The sequence below is a fragment of the Thalassophryne amazonica genome, chromosome 12 (genome assembly GCF_902500255.1).
Source record: "Thalassophryne amazonica chromosome 12, fThaAma1.1, whole genome shotgun sequence".
Lineage (NCBI taxonomy): Eukaryota > Metazoa > Chordata > Actinopteri > Batrachoidiformes > Batrachoididae > Thalassophryne > Thalassophryne amazonica.
Genome location: NC_047114.1, coordinates 72,731,335 through 72,751,480, shown reverse-complemented (window position 1 = coordinate 72,751,480; position 20,146 = coordinate 72,731,335). Strand labels below are relative to the sequence as shown.

General features: G+C 40.2%; 2 protein-coding genes across 3 annotated transcripts in view; one reads left to right on the top strand and one right to left on the bottom strand.

Moving 5' to 3' along the window:
* Nucleotides 1-14,606, top strand: part of mppe1 (metallophosphoesterase 1) — a 60,114-nt gene extending 45,508 nt beyond the window's left edge. Inside the window, exons 4-9 of the mRNA XM_034183448.1 lie at nt 1,278-1,358; nt 6,846-6,954; nt 7,238-7,318; nt 11,641-11,763; nt 11,966-12,106; nt 13,704-14,606. Of these exons, the coding sequence (XP_034039339.1) occupies nt 1,278-1,358; nt 6,846-6,954; nt 7,238-7,318; nt 11,641-11,763; nt 11,966-12,106; nt 13,704-13,889 (721 nt within the window). The 3' untranslated portion in view covers nt 13,890-14,606. The remainder of the gene's footprint in view (nt 1-1,277; nt 1,359-6,845; nt 6,955-7,237; nt 7,319-11,640; nt 11,764-11,965; nt 12,107-13,703) is intronic.
* A 2,139-nt stretch (nt 14,607-16,745) lies between these two features.
* Nucleotides 16,746-20,146, bottom strand: part of gnal2 (guanine nucleotide binding protein (G protein), alpha activating activity polypeptide, olfactory type 2) — a 146,387-nt gene continuing 142,986 nt past the window's right edge. For both annotated transcript variants that reach the window (XM_034183445.1, XM_034183446.1), the window contains exons 10-12: nt 19,668-19,798; nt 19,509-19,576; nt 16,746-19,071 (exon numbers count right to left, since the gene is read on the bottom strand). In XM_034183445.1, the coding sequence (XP_034039336.1) occupies nt 18,925-19,071; nt 19,509-19,576; nt 19,668-19,798 (346 nt within the window). In that variant the 3' untranslated portion in view covers nt 16,746-18,924. The remainder of the gene's footprint in view (nt 19,072-19,508; nt 19,577-19,667; nt 19,799-20,146) is intronic.

The window sequence follows — 20,146 nt, the reverse complement described above, 5'->3', positions numbered from 1 at the left end:
ATTGGTTGTTCGCAGTCAGCTGTGTTTAAACTCTGGACCAAATACAAACAACATGGGAAGGTTGTTAAAGGCAAACATACTGGTAGACCAAGCAAGACAGAAAACTTAAAGCAATATGGCTCAAAAATCGAAAATGCACAACAAAACAAATGAGGAACGAATGGGAGGAAACTGGAGTCAACGTCTGTGACCGAACTGTAAGAAACCGCCTTTGGAAATGGGATTTACATACAGAAAAACTAAACGAAAGCCATCATTAACACCTAAACAGAAAAAAACAAGGTTACAATGGGCTAAGGAAAAGCAATCGTGGACTGTGGATGACTGGATGAAAGTCATATTCAGTGATGAATCTCGAATCTGCATTGGGCAAGGTGATGATGCTGGAACTTTTGTTTGGTGCCGTTCCAATGAGATTTATAAAGATGACTGCCTGAAGAGAACATGTAAATTTCCACAGTCATTGATGATATGTGGCTGCATGTCAGGTAAAGGCACTGGGGAGATGGCTTCATTACATCATCAATAAATGCACAAGTTTATGTTGATATTTTGGACACTTTTCTTATCCCATCAATTGAAAGGATGTTTGGGGATGATGAAATCATTTTTCAAGATGATGATGCATCTTGCCATAGAGCAAAAACTGTAAAAACATTCCTTGCAAAAAGACACATAGGGTCAATGTCATGGCCTGCAAATAGTCCGGATCTTAATCCAATTGAAAATCTTTGGTGGAAGTTGAAGAAAATGGTCCATGACAAGGCTCCAACCTGCAAAGCTGATCTGGCAACAGCAATAGAGAAAGTTGGAGCCAGACTGATGAAGAGTACTGTTTGTCACTCATTAAGTCCATGCCTCAGAGACTGCAAGCTGTTATAAAAGCCAGAGGTGGTGCAACAAAATACTAGTGATGTGTTGGAGCGTTCTTTTGTTTTTCATGATTCCATAATTTTTTCCTCAGAATTGAGTGATTCCATATTTTTTCCCTCTGCTTGGTCTAAAAAGTAACCGTTACTGACTGCCACAATTTTTTTTCCTGATTTCTTATAGTGTTTCTTAAAGCCAGAAAGTTGCCATTTGAAATGACTTTAGTTTTGTGTCATGTCTGTGATCTGCTTTTTTTCTACAAAATTAAACAACTGAATGAACATCCTCCAAGGCCGGTGATTCCATAATTTTTGCCAGGGGTTGTATATGGACCTAACTGTATGTATCGGCTATGGCACAACTGGGAGTTGTTTTGCGAGGTGTGACAAGGGACTGTTTCACCACAGGATGGACTGGTTCAAACTACAACGCTTTGAAAAGGTTTTCAACGCCTCATCCACCAGGATCATCTCCACAAATGGAGTCAAGTGAGTGACAAACTCTTACGTCAAACGCAGCTTCAGTTTACACTCTCCTATAATAAGACTCTGACACAGTTGTTTCTGATCGCTGCATCATCTTATCAGATAAGGACTGCAATTTTCTTTTTCTGCCCTCTGAATCTTCTATCCGTGTTGGACTAGCCCCACCTGGTGGCACTAAGTGGTATGACCAACCAAGTCATGTAACTGGGAGTCTTGACCTTGATCACCGCCAAAAATCCAGTCATTCCTAATGCCAAAGTCCACATTGTTCTGTGAACACATATACGAGAGGAACAAATGTTTAAATTTTGTACATTACAAAATCATGACGAAAACATGACATGCCTCCGACAAATAAACTCCGACAGAGTTTATGCAGATCCACACTTTTTAAAGTAACATTATGTATAAACTGTCAACACATGGACATAGATCAGATTTTAACTCTCAGCAGTGTCATTTTTCAACATTACACAGTACTTTAAAACTGTTGGGATTTAAATGCACTTTTTTGACTGGAACTGTATGCATGCTGCAGTAAAGGGTGGAGGGGTGGGGGTGGGGGGGGGACAAACCCACATCTTATTTCTCTATCAACTCTTGGACAGTGTTAAATATCATGCTTTTCATGAGCTAAATTGCCCTTGTAAAGTGAGTTGAATCAGCTCTGAGAAATAAGAGCAACATTGGTCAAGATGAAACAGTAACATTTTAAGGGTTGAAATTAACTCTGAAACTTTAACACCCCAGTTTTGAAACACCCAATCAGTGCAAGACAATTAAAAAAGCAAGTTAAAGTGAAATGGGAACTCGGAGAGTGCAACACTCTTACATGTTGGACACAGAGTCGTGCAAAATAATTCTTTGTGATTCAGTGATCCCATAATCTTATATTTGTACACCTACCAGTCCACAGTTTGGACTGGTGGGTGTACAAATATAAGTCATATTTAAAAGGTATGTAAATCTGAATAATGCTCACCTTTTAGTTATCACAGTTATTAGTATTTTATACTAGCAAACCTGTGCTAGCATTGAGATGAGCTTCAGAATGTTATTATGCTGCTAATATTCTAACTTTTAATCTCCTTCTTCTTCTTGCGGCTGTTCCTGTTAGGGGTCGCCACAGCAGGTCATCCATTTTCATCTCACCCTGTCCTCAGCATGTTCCTTTGTCACGCCAACCACCTGCATGTCTTCCCTCACCACGTCCATAAACCTCCTCTTTGGCCTCCCTTTTCTCCTCCTGTCTGGTGGCTCCATCCTCAGCATCCTCCTCCCTATATACCCTGGGCCCCTCCTCTGCACATGTCCAAACCATCACAATCTCACCTCTCTGACTTTGTCTCCAAACCGTCCCACCTGAGCTGTCCCTCTGATATGTTCATTCCTTATCCTGTCCATCCTCGTCACTACCAACAAAAATCACAGCATCTTCAGCTCTACCTCTTGTCTTTTTGTTAGTGCCACCGTCTCTAAGCCGTACAACATAGCTGATCTCACTCCTGTCTTGAAGACTTTCCCCTTCACTTTTGCAGATAACCTTCTGTCACAAATCACTCCTGCCACCTTTCTCCACCCTGCCTGCACTCTTTACCTCTCTACCACATTCTCCATTACTTTGACCCCAAGTATTTAAACTCACCTACCTTCCCAGCCTGACCGGAAAATCACTAAGGGCCCTTGGGCAAGGTACTTAATCCCCAAGTTGCTCCCGGTGTTTAGCAAGCGCCTTGTATGGCAGCACCCTGACACTGGGGTGAATGTGAGGCATTATTGTAAAGCGCTTTGAGCGTCTGATGCACATGGAAAAATGCTATATAAACGCCGTCCATTTACCATAACCACCTCTACTCCTTGTAACTGCACTATTCCACCACGGTCCCTCTCATTCACACACATGTACTCAGTCTTGCTCTTACCGACTTTCATTCCCCTTCTCTCCAGAGCATATCGCCGCATCTCCAAACTAGTCTCACCCTGTTCTGTACTTTCACTACAGATCACAATGTCATCTGCAAATATCATAGTCCATGAAGACTCCTGTCTGATCTCGTCCGTCAAACTGTCCATCACCACTGTGAACAAGAATGGGCTCAGAGATGATCCTTGGTGTAATCCCACCTCCACCATGAATGTATTTGTTAGTCCTACTGCACAAATCACCACTGTCACACTGTCCATGTATATATCCTGCACCATGCTTCTCTGCCACTCCAGACATCCTCATGCATAAGCTTTCTCTAATCCACAAACACACAATGTAACTCCTTCTGGCCTTCTCTATACTTCTCCAGCATCAGCACTCTTTGAGCAAACATTGCAGCTGTAGTGCTCTTTCTTAGCAGGAAACAATATTTCTGCTCAAAGATCTTTACATCCTTTTTAGGCCTAGCTTCTACTACTCTTTCTCATAACTTCATGCTGTGGCTGATCACCTTTAGGCCTCCGTAGTTACTGCAGCTCTGCACGTCACCCTTGTTGATAAAACTCGGAACCAGCACACTTCTTCTCCACTCCTCAGGCATCCTCTCACTTTCCAAGCTTTTATTAAACAATCTGGTTAGAAACTCAACTGCTGTCTCTTCTAAACGTTTCCTTGCCTTCACTGAAATGTCATCTGGACCAACTGCCTATCTGATATTCATCCTCTTTATAGCTGCCCTCACTTCATCCTTAATAATCCATTGCACTTCCTGATTTACTCTCTCCTCATCATCCAGCCTTCTCTCTCTGTCTTTTTCTTCATTCATCAGCTCCTCAGAATATTCCCTCCACCTTCAAGACACTCTCTGCACATTACCATCTGCATCCTTTATCACCCTAATGTGGTGCACATATTTTCCAGCATCTGATCCTTTGTTGAGCTCTCACTTGCTTCCTCGTCTTCACCTCTAAAGTCATCCCATAAAGCACCATCTGATGCAGTCCAACTGCACTCTCTTCTATCACCATCTTACAGACTCCAGTTTCTATTACAACCCCAATTCCAATGAAGTTGGGGCATTGTATAAAATGTAAATAAAAACAGAATACAATGATTTGCAAATCCTCTTCAACCTGTATTCAACTGAATACACCACAAAGACAAGATATTTAATGTTCAAACTGATAAACTTTACTGTTTTTGTGCAAATATTTGCTCATTTTGAAATGGATGCCTGCAACACTTTTCAAAAAAGCTGGGACATTGGTATGTTTACCACTGTGTTACATCACCGTTCCTTCTAACAACACTCAGTAAGCATTTGGGAACTGAGGACATTAATTGTGAGAGTCATGATTGGGCATAAAAGGAGCATCCCCAAAAGGCTCAACCGTTCACAAGCATAGATGGGATGAGGATCACCACTTTGTGAACAACTGCATGAAAAAATAGTCCAACAGTTTAAGAACAATGTTTCTCAACATTTAATTGCAAGGAACTTAGGGATTACATCATCTACAGTCCATAATATAATCAGAAGATTCAGATAATCTGGAGAACTTTCTACACGTAAGCGGCAAGGCTGAAAACCAACATTGAATGCCCGTGACCTTCGAACCCTCAGGTGGCACTGCATTAAAAACTGACATCATTGTGTAAAGGATCTTACCGCGTGGGCTCAGGAACACTTCAGAAAACCACTGTCAGTTAACACAGTTCGTTGCTACATCTACAAGTGCAAGTTAAAACTCTACCATGCAAAGAGAAAGCCATACATCAACAACATCTAGAAACACAGCTGCCTTCCCCGGTGCCCGAGCTCATTTGAAATGGACAGATGCAAATTGGAAAAGTGTGCTGTGGTCTGATGAGTCCACATTTCAAATTGTTTTTGGAAATCATGGACGTCATGTCCTCTGGACAAAAGAGGAAAAAGGTCATCCAGATTGTTACCAGCGCAGACTTCAGAAGCCAGCATCTGTGATGGTATGGAGCTGTGTTAGTGCCCATGGCATGGGCATCTTACACATCTGTGATGGCACCATCAATGCTGAAAGGTACATCCAGGTTTTGGAGCAACACATGCTGCCATCCAAGCAACGTCTTTTTCTGGGAACATTCTGCATGTCTTACAACAGCATGGCTTTGTAGTAAAAGAGTCCGGGTACTAGACTGGCCTGCCTGCAGTCCAGACCTGTCGCCCATTGAAAATGTGTGGCGCATTATGAAGCACAAAATACGACAATGGAGACCCCGGACTGTTGAACAACTGAAGTCGTACATCAAGCAAGAATGGGGAAGAATTCCACCTACAAAGCTTCAACAGTTAGTGTCCTCAGTTCCCAAACCCTTATTGAGTGATGTTAGAAGGAAAGGTGATGTAACACAGTGGTAAACATACCACTGTCCCAGCTTTTTTGAAATGTGTTGCAGGCATCCATTTCAAAATAAGCAGATATTTGCACAAAAACAATAAAGTTTATTAGTTTGAACATTAAATATCTTGTCTTTGTGGTGTATTCAGCTGAATATAGGTTGAAGAGGATTTGCAAATCGTATTCTGTTTTTATTTACATTTTACATAACGTCCCAGCTTCACTGGAATTGGGGTTGTAGCTTGCATCTTCTTCAGAGAATGCAGTCAACCTGTGTGCACCTTCCTCCACTCTTATATGCCATCCTGTGCTCCTCCTCTTCTTAAAACAATTATTCACTACAGCCATTTCCATCCTTATTGCAAAATTACTACCATCTACCCTTCCACATTCCTCTCCTTGATATATCTACCAGTTCTTCTTTTGCTTAAGTACACTCTCCACCACCTCATTTAACTCCCTCCAGAAATTGTCTTTCTCCTTACCTGTGGGGCATATGCACTGCTGATATTCATCATCACCTCTTTAATTTGCAACTTTACACTAATCACCCTGTCGGACACTCCCTTAACCTCCAATACACTCCTAACATACTCATCCTTTAAAATGACTCCGACACCATTTCACCTCCTATCCACATCATGATACAACAACTTGAACCCACCTCCTATGATGCTGGCCTTACGTCCCTCCCACTTGGTCTCTTCCACACACAGTATGTCTACCTTTCTCCTCACCATCATATCAGCCAAACTGTATCCCCAATACCAGTCATACTGCCAACATTCAAAGTCCTGACTCTCACTTCCACCCTTTTAGTTTTTCCCCTGTCCTGCTGTCTCTGAACACATTTTCCTCCTCTTCTTCACCCAGCAATAGCCCAATTTACGCCAGCACCCTGTTGGGCAAGCGCATGGGTGGTGGTCGTTGTTAACCCGAGCCTCGACCGATCCAGTGTGGAATGAATTTAGATTTCTGACTTGCATATTTTTATGCCTGATCCCCTTCCGGACTCAACCCTACTCATTTACCCGGCCTTGGGACCGGCACTCAGAATGTACTGGCTGCATCCCCCATGTGGCTGAGTTGACAATTCCCGCTTTTAATATTATTTGATAAAAAACATCAAGTGTGACTTTGGGTTTTATTTCCACCTGCCTGAAGCTCATTAGTGATTTGTCTTGTCAGCTTTTTGCTGGTGAACAGCGTGGCCCTTCACGGTGACGGATGTCCCATATGCCAGTCGGTGGAGAAGGAGCTGATCAAACTCTCCAGAGACCTTAACTGTTCTCTTCAGGTGAGACAAACTTTCTTACACTGTCAGCACCTCCAGCATGAAAGAAGAAAGTGAGGAAGAAGCAATGAAAGACATCTGCTGGAATTATAGTGAAAACTTCATCACAGCTGGAGCTTGGTCTTCTTACACATGCAAAGTGTAAAAGAATTAAAAAAAAAGTGTGTTAAATCTGGCTACCATCATCTTGAAACAGAAGGGACATAAAATAAGGATGGCTGGTGTTTGAGGAAGCATCGCGAGCCGGACGACATCCGAGCAATTCTTCATGTTGTCTTTTGTGCAGACGTTACAGTCTGGCAGCGGTGTGACGGACGGCTGTGAGGGTGCACACATTTATCCACCCACACCTCCCGTCATGTTGCAGGTAAATGCCATGATGCAAACGTTGCATGCACCAGCTGAGTTGCGCAGACTTGTTGCATTCTTGCAGTCATTCATCTCATATACAAATTTGTTGTACTTCATCAGAGGTGTAACCAAAGCATTACCGATGGTTTGTTTCTGCTTAGTTTTAACAACCGGGTAAATTTTCTTGCGATTTTCAGTGTGCTACGTCGCATGCTGCCCCAAGCAGACTTTTAGAATGATTGTATCATTTTGATTTTCAGTTCAGTTTATTTCCAACATTCAAAACCCAGTCTCTTTCTGTGTTACTTTGTTGTTCTTGTTTTGAAAAACAGTCAAGTGTTTACATTCAGTTTATATTTAAGTTTATCTGTTCAGTAGTAGTTAGTATTATTAGTATAACAGGCATTTATCATCACCAAGGTAAAATGCATAGATAGAGATTTATAGACATACAAATTGACTTCAAAATTTGGGACTTTTTTGGAATCAGACCTGTTCTGGACTCTGTTTTTTTCTGCACTCTATTTTGTTTTATCCTTTCTGTTACTGGTGGAATGGCCTAAGCCTTGTGGATCACCCCTCTTATCTGGTCTGCCTGAGGTTTCTTCCACAAATAAATAAACAAATAAATAAATAAATAAAAGAAATGTCAGAGGGAGTTTTTCCTGATCACTGTCACCTATGTGCTTGCTCAAGGGTAAGGTAAGGTTAGACCTTACCCATGTGAAGCACCTTGGGACAAATTTGTTGTGATTTGGCACTATAAAAATAAACTAGAGCACCACGCTCATAGAGCGCAAACCTCCACCAACACTAGTTTCCAATTACACAAATTTTTACTTTTGAAAAAACTTTCAAGGTCAAAGTCCTGTTAGAAGTGGCTTTTCATATACTAAAATATAATACAAAATATAGATCAAAAGGGCTTTTCAATGTTTCAATCAAATATCCGCTGATTCGAATATGGATAAGATGTGGATCAAACTTAGCCAGTCCATTGAGAGTGCCAGTTTGCATCTCATTGTCACAAATGATAGTGATTGAAGCACTTTTGGTTGAGATATAATGCAAAATGTACACCATTTGGGCTTTTGAATATTAAATTCAAATGTCCACATAATCCACATCAAACTTTGTCAGGCGATAGTGAGTGCCAGTCTGCACCTCATTTTCAAATATGAGAGTGAGTGGGGCATGTTTGATTAAGATATAATGTAAAATTTACATTAAATGGGGGTTTCAATGTTAAATTTAAATGGCCGCAAAATCTGTAATCTGGATCAAACTTTGTCAGTCAATAAAAGATACCATCCTACATAACGTATAACTTATAAGTTATGAATGTCTGAAAATTTGTTAAATGTTAATGATAGGGATTTTTCCTGACTTTTCCCTTTGACCTTGAAAATTAAAAATTCAGTAAAAATTTCCTAACTATATATGAAAAAAATGTGGGCTCCAGGCTGTTCACAAACAAACAGGGGTGAAAACACAACCTCCAACTTTGTTGACAGAGGTAACAATTAATACAGCGATCAAGCTAGAGAGATACGTAGCTATATCTCGAGATGGACAGACATGCATTTATAGTGATAGCTAGAGCTTGAGGTATGCATAGATTTATAGACAGTCAGAGATAGATGGGTGTAAATGGATTCCAAAATTAACTTTGAATCAAATCACAGTTTTTAGTCATGGTTTGCATCATTTTTTTTCATATCAGAGAAGAGAGAGAAATGTCACTTTGCTTTCAATTTTTAAAAAGAACTTCATGAACAATGAAAACAAGGTACTGGAGAACCTTAGTGTGGCACACGCACACACACACACCCCCACACGGGGTGGGGGGGGGGGGGGGGGGGTTGATGGAGATGGACAACAGCAGTCGAGGACTGAAGTCTGAATCATGCGTCCAGAAAAATCTTAATAATAAAAGCTCCTCTTCACCACTGTGCAGGCAAGTCAATATTTCCACAACAATGATTATCTTTACTGCAATTGGATTTAATGATTAAAAAAGAGAGACAGATACTCACATCATTCAGCAGGCAGGGTGCAGCAGTCCATTGCCAGGCCAGAGGTCATAACATCCAAAAGGTCAGGTAACACCAGGCAGATCTCACAGTCAAAGAACAGGATCACATGTCAGAGGGCAGCAGAATCAAGAGTACAGACCAATTAAAAAATAAAAACAGACAGGATCAATAAAGGCCAGAGAAATCACCTGAAAGGAATGAATATAATCCAGCACCACTGCAAATTCTGAAAAAGGCTGAGCCGTAACTGTCCAAGTGTTGTCAGCAGGGCAGGAAAACAGGTGCACAACATTAATGAGGCAATCAGGCAGCAGTACCACAACAAATACTGACATATATTAAATACAAAAAATGCAACAGAACAACAAAGCAGAATTATCTTTATCAACATCATAAAAATGTAATGAAAAATAAAGAAATAAAACAAAGCACATCTGAGTTTTTAAACTAAAAAAAACTTTTTCAAAAAGACAAGGATGTGTACATTGTGAGAAGATAACTTTATTTATATAGCACTTCAGGAAAAATACAACCGGAGCTGGGACACTATCAGTGAAAGAAATTTTTTATTTACCTCCACCCACGCTCAGCTCAGTGACCTCAGGGTGGCATGGAGAAAACCACAGATCTGAAAGATCAGTGGAGAAAATGAGTAAATGCAGCATGCACACTCCCACCTCAGTTCCTGATATTTCGAAGGGATTCTTTTCATGCTTGGAGTCTTAAGTACATTGCGCATACCACACACTGCCTGGAGCTGAGCACAAGCCAGCAGCGTATATATGCACTCGGAGAACAGCAGAGGCTGTTTGCCATTCACATGAAGAAACAGCAGCTTTTCCCCGCTCACAGTTTGATTTCACTGCAACTCAGAGTTATGTAGGTATTATTTAAAAAAATAAAATAAATTCAACCTGACCATAAATCTGTATTCCTCACTATTATGTAAACTTAACAATTAATCTGCTGTTCATATGTGTGCCAAGCTGTGAGGGGTGGTACATATGAATTATTATTATAGGACAACTATGGTCCAGATAAATAAGTAGGTAGGTACAGTACCTGTCTGCCATCTGCTGGACATGTCTAGAATTGTTGAAGGAATAGTCTTCTCACATGCAGGAGCAGATGTGGTTGAAGTTACCTGTAGCTTGATATGAGCTTGTCTTTCAATTTTCTTTTGTTACTAAAGTCTAAGACCACCACGACATATTTTCAGGAAAATGTTTAGAAAATGTTTAAACCCAAAGTTTGCTCTCTAACCTCAGTGGTTACTGAGATTTGATTAGTGGGTGATTTTTTTTTTTTGGTTTAGGCTGTTACTATGGAAATGTGTCATTTGGTAAGTGTTCCACTAGAGCCAATGGAATCTTAGAATCTTCTTGTTTCTTGCAAATATTTTAAAATAAGGCTGTCCAATTAGTCGTTCCTGCAATGTGGCTGAACATCAACAGCAACATGCATTAATGGAGGGCCAGACTGAACGTGCACTGCATGTCACTAATTAATCAATTTATCTGTGAGGTTGATGTATTAGGGTTGGTGACTTGGTCAAGTTAGTTCACAGGCTATGCAATAAACCATAACAGTGTTGTGCACAATAGCAGGACATCTAAATCAAATAAAGTTCATTGTCATGTTGTCCCAGCCTATGAATGTGAGTGGACTTTATCAGTGCATTTAAGCTAGTTTGTTCTTTTTTTGTGTGTGTGTAAGACAGAGTATTCCAGCTCTTGATGAAATTCTGCTGTACTTGAATTAATAGTAAGTGTCCACCAGGTGGAGTTATTGCTCCATTTCAAGAACCTTGAGTACAGCCTGCTGTGGGACACAATGACTAACTTGTTGCTTTTTTGGAGTAGAATCAAAAACAAGTCTATATGTTAAACCTTGGCACAGTGTTGGAGTTGTTTTGTCAGAGTTGATTATACTGTTGATTCAACTCTCTGCAGGTGTGAGAAAGTCTCATTTAAACTTTGTCTAAGAGTTAAGTGAAAAATGAGGAAAAAGGAGACATTGTGACAGATGCAGTGAAATGGTATGACAGCATTACTGACTTATGACCAGAAGGCTGTGGGTTTAAACCTGAGCTGAAGCGTTTGTCTGTAAGATCTAAAAGGATCTATAGGTGTAAAAGATGCAGGGCAGGTGATCTCCAGGTAGCAGGGTTGGTGACTCCTTTATGTTGTATGCTTTTGATAAAAAAAAAAAAAATCATAAATCAAATTTTAAAATATTCTTTTTATTTTTAAATTGTAGCCACATAAAGCACGTTCCACTGACTGCCTGTGTTGCTCTGCAGCACTACCCTCTGTACAGAGTGAGTGACGCCATCTGCACAGGACAGGATGCTGTACCGCCTGAAGAGCGACACCTGCTGTTCAGAGAGAAATATGACGTGCTGTCCAAGGAGGCCTCTCAGCGGGTGAGCACTCTGTAGTTTAATCACAGTCTTCAGTGTGCGTGTGCATCTTTTTGTGTTTTTCCTCAAAGCACATATCTCTTCATTAACCCCCGGCTGCTGTCAGAAGAGCGTCACGCAGAAATAGCAGCTGGACGTAGCCACGTTGATGTACGCAAGCAGCAACTGGCTGCTGTTTCACATTTGAATGCTTGTGTCCCCTCAGCTGCTGCAGCTATTTATGCCCCGCCTCATTCTGAGTGGACACACCCACAGCGGATGCGAGGTTCTCCATGACAACAAGTACCCAGAAATCAGCGTGCCATCCTTTAGCTGGAGAAATCGCAACAACCCCAGCTTCATCCTGGTGTGTACTGTATACAGTCAATATCCTGTCCTGTCCCAGAGTGGACTATTAGTAGGCAGTATTAATGGATAATTGTACTTAACGAGAGAAATGGCCCTTTTTCATGCTACATTTTTAAAATGAGAAATGATCCATGTGCCATCCCAGACGTTTAAACACACCAAGGCTAAAAACACACTGCGTGTTTCATTTTATTTCCAAATCAATTTCAAGGCCTTATTTTAAGAAACCATAACAAATGAAGTTTCTCTTTTTCCTCTGGCAGATTTTAACTTAACATGGTATTTTAAATTGAAACAAGTAAAACAAAAAGCTACTAATGGAACAAGTGCAACTAAGATTTCTTAAGACCTCATTAGTTGAGAAAATTTGAATTTTGACTAGTTGACTCTGGACCACAATGGAAACAAACGTTTCTCATTTTTTTTGTGCTACCCATGTATTTAAATGGGCAAATACATATGTATTTTGTGCATTATTTTAGTAAATAAATTAAATCAATCAATAGTATTAGGAAGTCTTATGACCTTTACAAACAGTAGAGAAACTTAAAAATTTTACACAGAATCAAGAAAGTGTGTTTGGCCTAAGATATGACACAAAAGGCTTGTTCACTTAAAGACTTAATTTGTGTTATCTAAAACCAAGTAACTATATATTACAAAATTTTACTTGTTAAAGGATTTTGTTTTATGTTAAGTGTCACTCGATATTTTGAGTTAAAATTACATATTCTGTCACACCAGTGTTAGTTGTGTCAAGACAAAAAAATAAATATAAACTAAATATAAAATATGTTGCATTAGTCTGTAAGTCACATTTATTTTTTTGAAACATGGTGCCACTGCACCACACAACAAGAAAAACACAAATGGAAAATCATTGATATTATCTCCTTGACAATTACCTGGCTATGGAGACTAACTTTTATCACTAATATAGGAGAATTCCACTTACTTACAATTTAGGCTCTATTTTTAATTGTTTTGGGTGTTATCTTTTCACTTGCATTATTTATTTATGATGCTAACACCATGTTAGCAAGCAGAAGCTGACGGGCTAATTAATGTTAGTGTGTTAGGCCAGAACTTCTTGCCACTCATCAGATTAAAATGGTGTTAGAGGTGCCTGAATGCATGAACTGCTTCAATGCAGAGCTAAACTCATTTATCTTACTACATGTAAGGAAACGTTTTAAAATAACCAATTATATAGTTAGCTTTACCTTAGCCTTGCTGTCCTCCTGTGTTGTGCTGTCCCACAAACTGTAAACAATTGCAGTGTAGGGGCTTCTTCTCCAAGTCCCAGCTCCTCGTCCTCATTCAGATCTATGTACAAGGTCTACGTTCAGTTGTCATGTGTGGAGACGGTACTATCTAGTGGCCCTATATGATAATACGGTACATTTTTGGCATACAAATGCCAAAATAGTCACAGAACCAGCCCAACATGTTAAAAAAATGCATGCGAATTGTAGCACAAAAATATAGTACTTGGTAAGATTTTGCATTTTTTTGCAATGAGTGACTCTTACCTTTGGTTATCACCTCTAAACCTTCATTTTAAGCCATTTCTATCCCCTCTCTCTGCTACCAAGGCGTCGTTCTCGACTAGCAGCTACGCTCTCTCTAAATGTTTCCTGCCTGAGGAAAGCACAGTCATCAGCATTTACTGTTCTGCCGGTGCCTGTCTGCTCTTCCTCTTCCTGGCTCACTGTCTGTGGATGAAAGGTCTGCTGCAGTGCCTCAGCCTCTGCCTGCTTGGAAAGCACAAGTCTCTGTGAACTACACCACCCAGCATGCACTGCAGCCTGGAGCCAAGCCATCAACTGCAGTTGGTAAATACTTGATCTGAGGATTTGTTATGTCATTCCTCTTATAAAGGGCCCAAAAAGTAAAAAAAACAAAAACAAAACAAACTGTAGTTTGATCTGATTGCCAAATGTTTTGAGGTACTGTGAAGAATATCCATCAGATGAATCTATATTTTAATCGTCTTTGAAGAATTTAAAGTTTGTCTGTGTCTGTCTACAGCCTGCGGTATGGGCCAAAATGTTGTAAATCATCACCAGCGTGTTTTAAATCAGACAGAAGGAAGTTATTGAATTGTGAGGTTCTTGATGACACAAATGTAATTTGCACAGATTTTAAAATATTTTTCCTGCGACTGAATTATTTGTACAGCAAATGGCACAAATTATTAGCAGTAATTTAAAAAAAAAAAAAAAGATTTTAAAGTAAATACTGTTTGTCCCAGCTTTGATATAGGGTTGTAAAATCAAATATCCATTTGTGAGTTTTGTTACCATCGTTCTGATATTAACAATTCTGTCATTCTGATCAGCTGTTTCTGTTGTTGAAGTCTGATCGTACAGCCAGGGTTCTCATCGTTTTTATGAGGCTTTATATCTGAATGTAATTTACTGCCAACTTTATGTGACAAATGTTTGTGAGGGTTTTTGCCAAAATGTCCAGCATTTCTCATGAACTGTACACATTAATAAACCACACTAACACGTTTCACTAATAGTGTGAATCTCTACATTCTGTGTAAATATCTGCAAATTGCATCGAGAGTTTAGGTCTCCAACTGCTTAGATCTCAGTTATGGCAAAAAAAAAAAAAAAAAAGTTACAACATGGATAAATTGGGTAATATTTATTTTGTAACAAGCTAAAAACTATATTTTTAAAATATAACTCACTGAAAATGTGTTGATTTGTGGTCTTAAAAAAACAACAACAAAAAACATCAGCTTTTGCAGCAAGACAAAGTGGGTACAAGTGATCAAAATGAGATTCCTCTGCCGCGTATGTGAGCTTACACTCTGGGACAAGTGGAGAAGCTCAACTATCCAGGGAGGAACTCTGAGTAGAGCTGCTGTTTCTTCGCATAGAAAGGAACCAGCTGGGCATCTGGTGAAGATACCCCCCTGGTTGTCTCCCTTGGGAAGTCTTCCAGGCACATCCAAGTGGGTGGGAGAAGACCCCAGGCAAGACACAGGACATGCTGGAGGGACTATACATCTCAGCTGGCTTGGAAGCGCCTCATGATCTGCCAGGAAGCGTTAGAGGACTTGGCTGAGGACAAGGAAGAGTGTGATAAGCTGCTTGTTCTTTAAAGTCCACCCCGGCTTTAACATTCATGTCACCACTCAGCTTCAGTTGTGTCACAGCAGCTATGTCACGATTTCAAATTTATGGAGCAAAATATGCACTTTTACGGTCAAGTGGATTATTTAAATAACAATCCTGTACAACAGTTTAAAGCTACAGTATGTAGGATTAAGCATCAACTAGTGATGAGATTGCATAATGCATTACGCCAGCACCGATTACGGGTTTGTTTTTGCTTCTTTGGTGATGGGAATTCGCACTCCCTTACTTTTCTGTTCCATTTCACCAAAATGAGTGTTGCTAAACTCGTTAGCCTGCACTAGCAACCAGAACACACTGTAAAGCAGAGCAGCCAACAATTCCCCTTCTTTTTTTTGTCAGTCCTCCAGGCATACTGCAAACGGGGGAAGTAAGTACATCACTTTTGGGTCACTATCAACATGGCGGTGCAATATGGCGATGCTCATGAAGGGACACCCCCCCCCCCATCCCACTTCTGCTCAAAACATCCTGAATCCTGCACACTGTATCTTTAAATAAATGAATACAACTAATGAAAAGCTCCCATGTATCATTTTATTACCAACTGATCCTTGGCAATTGTCTTTGTGTTGTCATATACCAGGCAGTACACTGAAAGAGGATTTTTTTTTGTTGTTTTTACATCTGTTGAAGGGGTAATGTTTTCAGTGGCATTTGTCAGCCTGTTAATAGAATTATGCAAAAAAAAAAAATCAAAACATTTTACTAAAACTTGTTGTAAGGGGTCAACTTTTAGAGTGGATGCAGGAATTTTTGCCACTACTTTCTTTAACATTGTGAGATGGGGCATTTTTCAACACCATGAATTTCTCAGAAGCTAAAGCACAGTCTTTACGTGGGGGGTGAGAATCAGGCATATATAGAGTGGTAATATCTACACTATATCTTAAGAAACTCACATAATTGAAAAATGGCAACTAGACAGGTATTTGGCAAAGAGAAGTACATGTGATCTTAGGCCACTCTAAATTTGAAATTGACCAACCAAGAGATCATGTAGATACTGGTGTGCTACATATGCCTGTTCCCCCCATTAAGATCTATGTGTTTTTGAGAAATTCTTAAAAATATTGAGAAAAATAACGCAAAGAAAATGGGGGTGGGAGGTAGTAGTTTTTGTATAATCCTGCTAACATTTATCTCAACTACTATGTGTGAAGTGTTGGTGGTGGTATGCACTCTGAGCCCTCTCTAATTTTAAATTTGAAATAGAGGTTTATATGTTGACAATTAATTAGCCTTGCAAAAAAAAAAAAAGGAAAAAAAAAAAAAGCCACCCAGCAGCTGGTCATGAAGTAATCAACTCTTAAACCATCTTCATCAAAATTCTAGGGCACCTAATATTTTTCTGAGCAGTGTTATAAACACTGAATTGCTGTCCTCCTAAAGCTGAATTAGCATTGAGCTCAAGAGGGAAACTTCACATCTCCAAAACACCTCAACAGCAACAAACCTGGACACCACGATGGAAATAAAGCAGAGTCCTCTAATGTGCCTCTTTATTTAAAGAAAAATAAAAATGTCATCTCAATATCTTCCCACCCGAAACAAGGTTTTTGCACCTCCAGTCAATTCTTTTTTTAATTTTGGGCGGGGCGGGGGGTAAGACGTGTACTGTAGCAGACGAAAAGGCTGATGCTGTTTGTACAAGGAGAAGAGCTCGTTTTGTTGGGTGCTGCTCACACATTCATAGTGCCTGTGCCATCATCGAGAATATGGCTCCAAAGGACCAAAGAATTACTAATATTGCACGCTCTCATTTATTCATCTCCACTCTAAACATGCTTTCCTATGTGTGTATGTCTACATATTTACCGTATACATACAGAGGTATGTACACCTAGGCACACACATAATTAAACATGTATAATTGTACATATATATTTATAATAGACCTATAAATTTACATGTACATACATTTATAAAATTTTACACACGACGCGCAAACCTCACTCTCGCACGCATACACACACGCGCGCACACATAATGCGTCTGTGAGTCTGTTTTATGTACACATGCGCACAGGCACACACATTAGTACAGCTCTGACGCACTTCACATATTAAAAAAAAAAAAAAAAAAAAAGAACAAACAAAAAGAAAAACAAAATACCCCAGTTCCTATTAAAACAACACCAGGTTGCAATTTGGACACTTTCAACTGGTTTTTGATGTTTGTTTAAAGCTGTGAAATTTAAAACATAATGAAAAGAAATAAAAATAAACAAGAAGCAAGAACCAAAAAAATTTTTTTTTTTATGTGTGTGTTTTTGTGTTTTTTGTTTTGTTTTTAAAGGCATGGCGCTGCAACATCTGGTCTTCACTGCAGGTAAGTGGTTAATTTGCATAATGTATACAGGTTTTTAGAATTTTTTTTCCCCTATTTTGTTTTTATATTTTTTACTAAACAGCATTTCCTCTTTTTTTTATAAACCAGAAAAACTAAACTCTACAGAGAAAGTCCCCTACCTGCAGTCTTCTGCTGCCGATAAGAGTTTGACATCAAGCTGTACAGCGCAGTCAAAAACATACTTACATCTGAGCTCATTTACAGGTACAGCCATAATCAAGGCACAAAGATCTACAAGTAGATTTTCTTTCAATTACGTTGTACAAAATAATATTACATTTTACAGTCTGTACAGGATAATTCAACCTTGCACAGTGTACAAGTTAACACGCGCACGCCGCGCAAAAAAGAATACATTTTTCTCTCCCGCCTGCCCACCAGAATCTCTGCGTTAAAAGGATGGTCGTATGGAAAAGGAAGCGGCTCTCCAGCGGGCTGAAAGCTGCAGCGAGCCAAGGTGCTCAGTCCTTTTACTTCATTCGTATTCTTCTCGCTGACCCATTTCTTTCCTACCCCCCGCTCACGTCTGTCAGCTGCTTGGTCGTCCCCTGCAGCTCAGCAAGCTAACATTATGACAGGGTAATAAATATTGTGATGCTACATTGTGTGTACACTTCCTCTGGTGGGGGAAAAAAACAAAACAAAACACTAAATAAAATTGTTAAGGAACCTGATGCAAAGTGCGTTATCACTTCATCCACTGTTTTGTTTTCTTGTCGTCCTCTGCTGTCCGTCCCTTCGTTGCTAAATCATCTCCCCGAGACCAGAGGGGAAGTAGAAAAGCTGTTATGGTGAGGGGGGGGTGGGGTAAAGGTCATGATGGTGATGCCGGCTTTGGCTGGCGTGAATGCACTCGTCTGTCACACAATCACTGCCTCAGTTCTGAGGTCCTGTAGGTGTGTTTTAATGTGGCCACACCTACCAGTGCAGGTCCAATGACAAACTCAGGGGGAGGAGGAAAACAGAAGACACAAAAGGGTAAAAAAAAAAAAAATAATAATAATAAAGAGGTAGCCCAAGGCTTAGTGGAATGACAAAAACAAATTTCAAGGCATTGGAAAAAATGCACACATCTTTGTTCCCCTTTTACAATCAGTGAAATGGGGATGAATTGCTCTCACAGGGGAGTACAAAAAGCTAGGTTAAGAAGAGGACTTGACACACTTCAGTAGTACTTCATAGTCTTTGACTGGGGACGTGGTCATAAGTCATGGAGGTTTCCTTCAAGAGGGAAGGGTTGGGGAGAGGCGGGGTTTGTCACGGATGCAGAATGGTAGAAAGGGGGGGAAAAAAAGTGGCTAACTGGGGCCCATCACAAGAGTTCATACTGTCGCAGGTGCATTCTCTGGATGATGTCCCGGCAGTCGTTGAACACCCGTCGGATGTTCTCTGTGTCCACGGCGCAGGTGAAGTGCGGGTAGCAGTAATGTCTGCCGTCACCACTTGCAGTGCTGATCCGCTGTGGGAACACAGACAGGATACACAACACACTGTTTATCTTTGTGCAGTCCCCACTAGATACTACAGTAGCTGATAGATAATTCTGAGAAATACAGTAATTGATTTTACTGTAAGTGACTAAAAATCACAGTGTGGCCTGTCTTACCAAAACATTCAAGCAACCACGTCTTTGTCCTCACTGGCTTAAATAGTCCAGCCCCCAAGAAATACACACAGTAGCCTACTGTTTCACTGAAGCCGACAATCCAATTAAGGAGACACATGCAAGGCTCATACACAAACTGACAATTTTTGTTTGGAGTGGGGGGGTGGGGGTTATAATGAGGATGTTGGCTACAAATAAATTCACCATCAACTTTGAAACAACACAAAATGTTGACAATTAGACACAAACAACCTACCAGCAGAGACAGTCTAGAGATGAGGCATACTTACAAGAAACTCGTCTCGGATGAAGAATTTAGCTCTTGTCACTCTTGGGTCTTCACCGGGCTCAGGAGTTGCTAAAGGAACAGCAGATTCTCAGTTAGCTTTGGTGAAGCTGAACTATGTTAATACAATCACAGCTGTATTCCACACAGAAAGCACACAAACCTTCATTTGGTATGGTGTAGCGAGCATATTCAGGGAAGTAGTCCTCAATTTTGGATTTTCCAGCTAATACTTTCTCAGCCAGCATGTCCTGCTTATTCAGGAATAATATGACCGATATAGTACGTAACCATCTGAAAAACAAATCCGCACAAACAGCAGACACAATTAGAGAAGACTGGTACACAAAGCCGCAAATCTGATTGGTTAATCGTGTGAGATTTCAGATCATAAAATATCACGTTGACGGTGGCAAAATTTTCAATCGTTTCACATCTGATGTAATACTCCACGCCCTGACCGCGTTGCTATGCAGATGTCAATAATGGCGCTGTCAGCTGAGAGCAAGAGAAACGAGTGCAGCGACGACGATGCCGAAATGAGTGAATTTAATCTATCAAACGAAAGTATTAATGTGGATTCTGATACAGAATTACTCAATGCAGTTGACGAGATGGAGAAATCTGTGCTCACAGAACTTC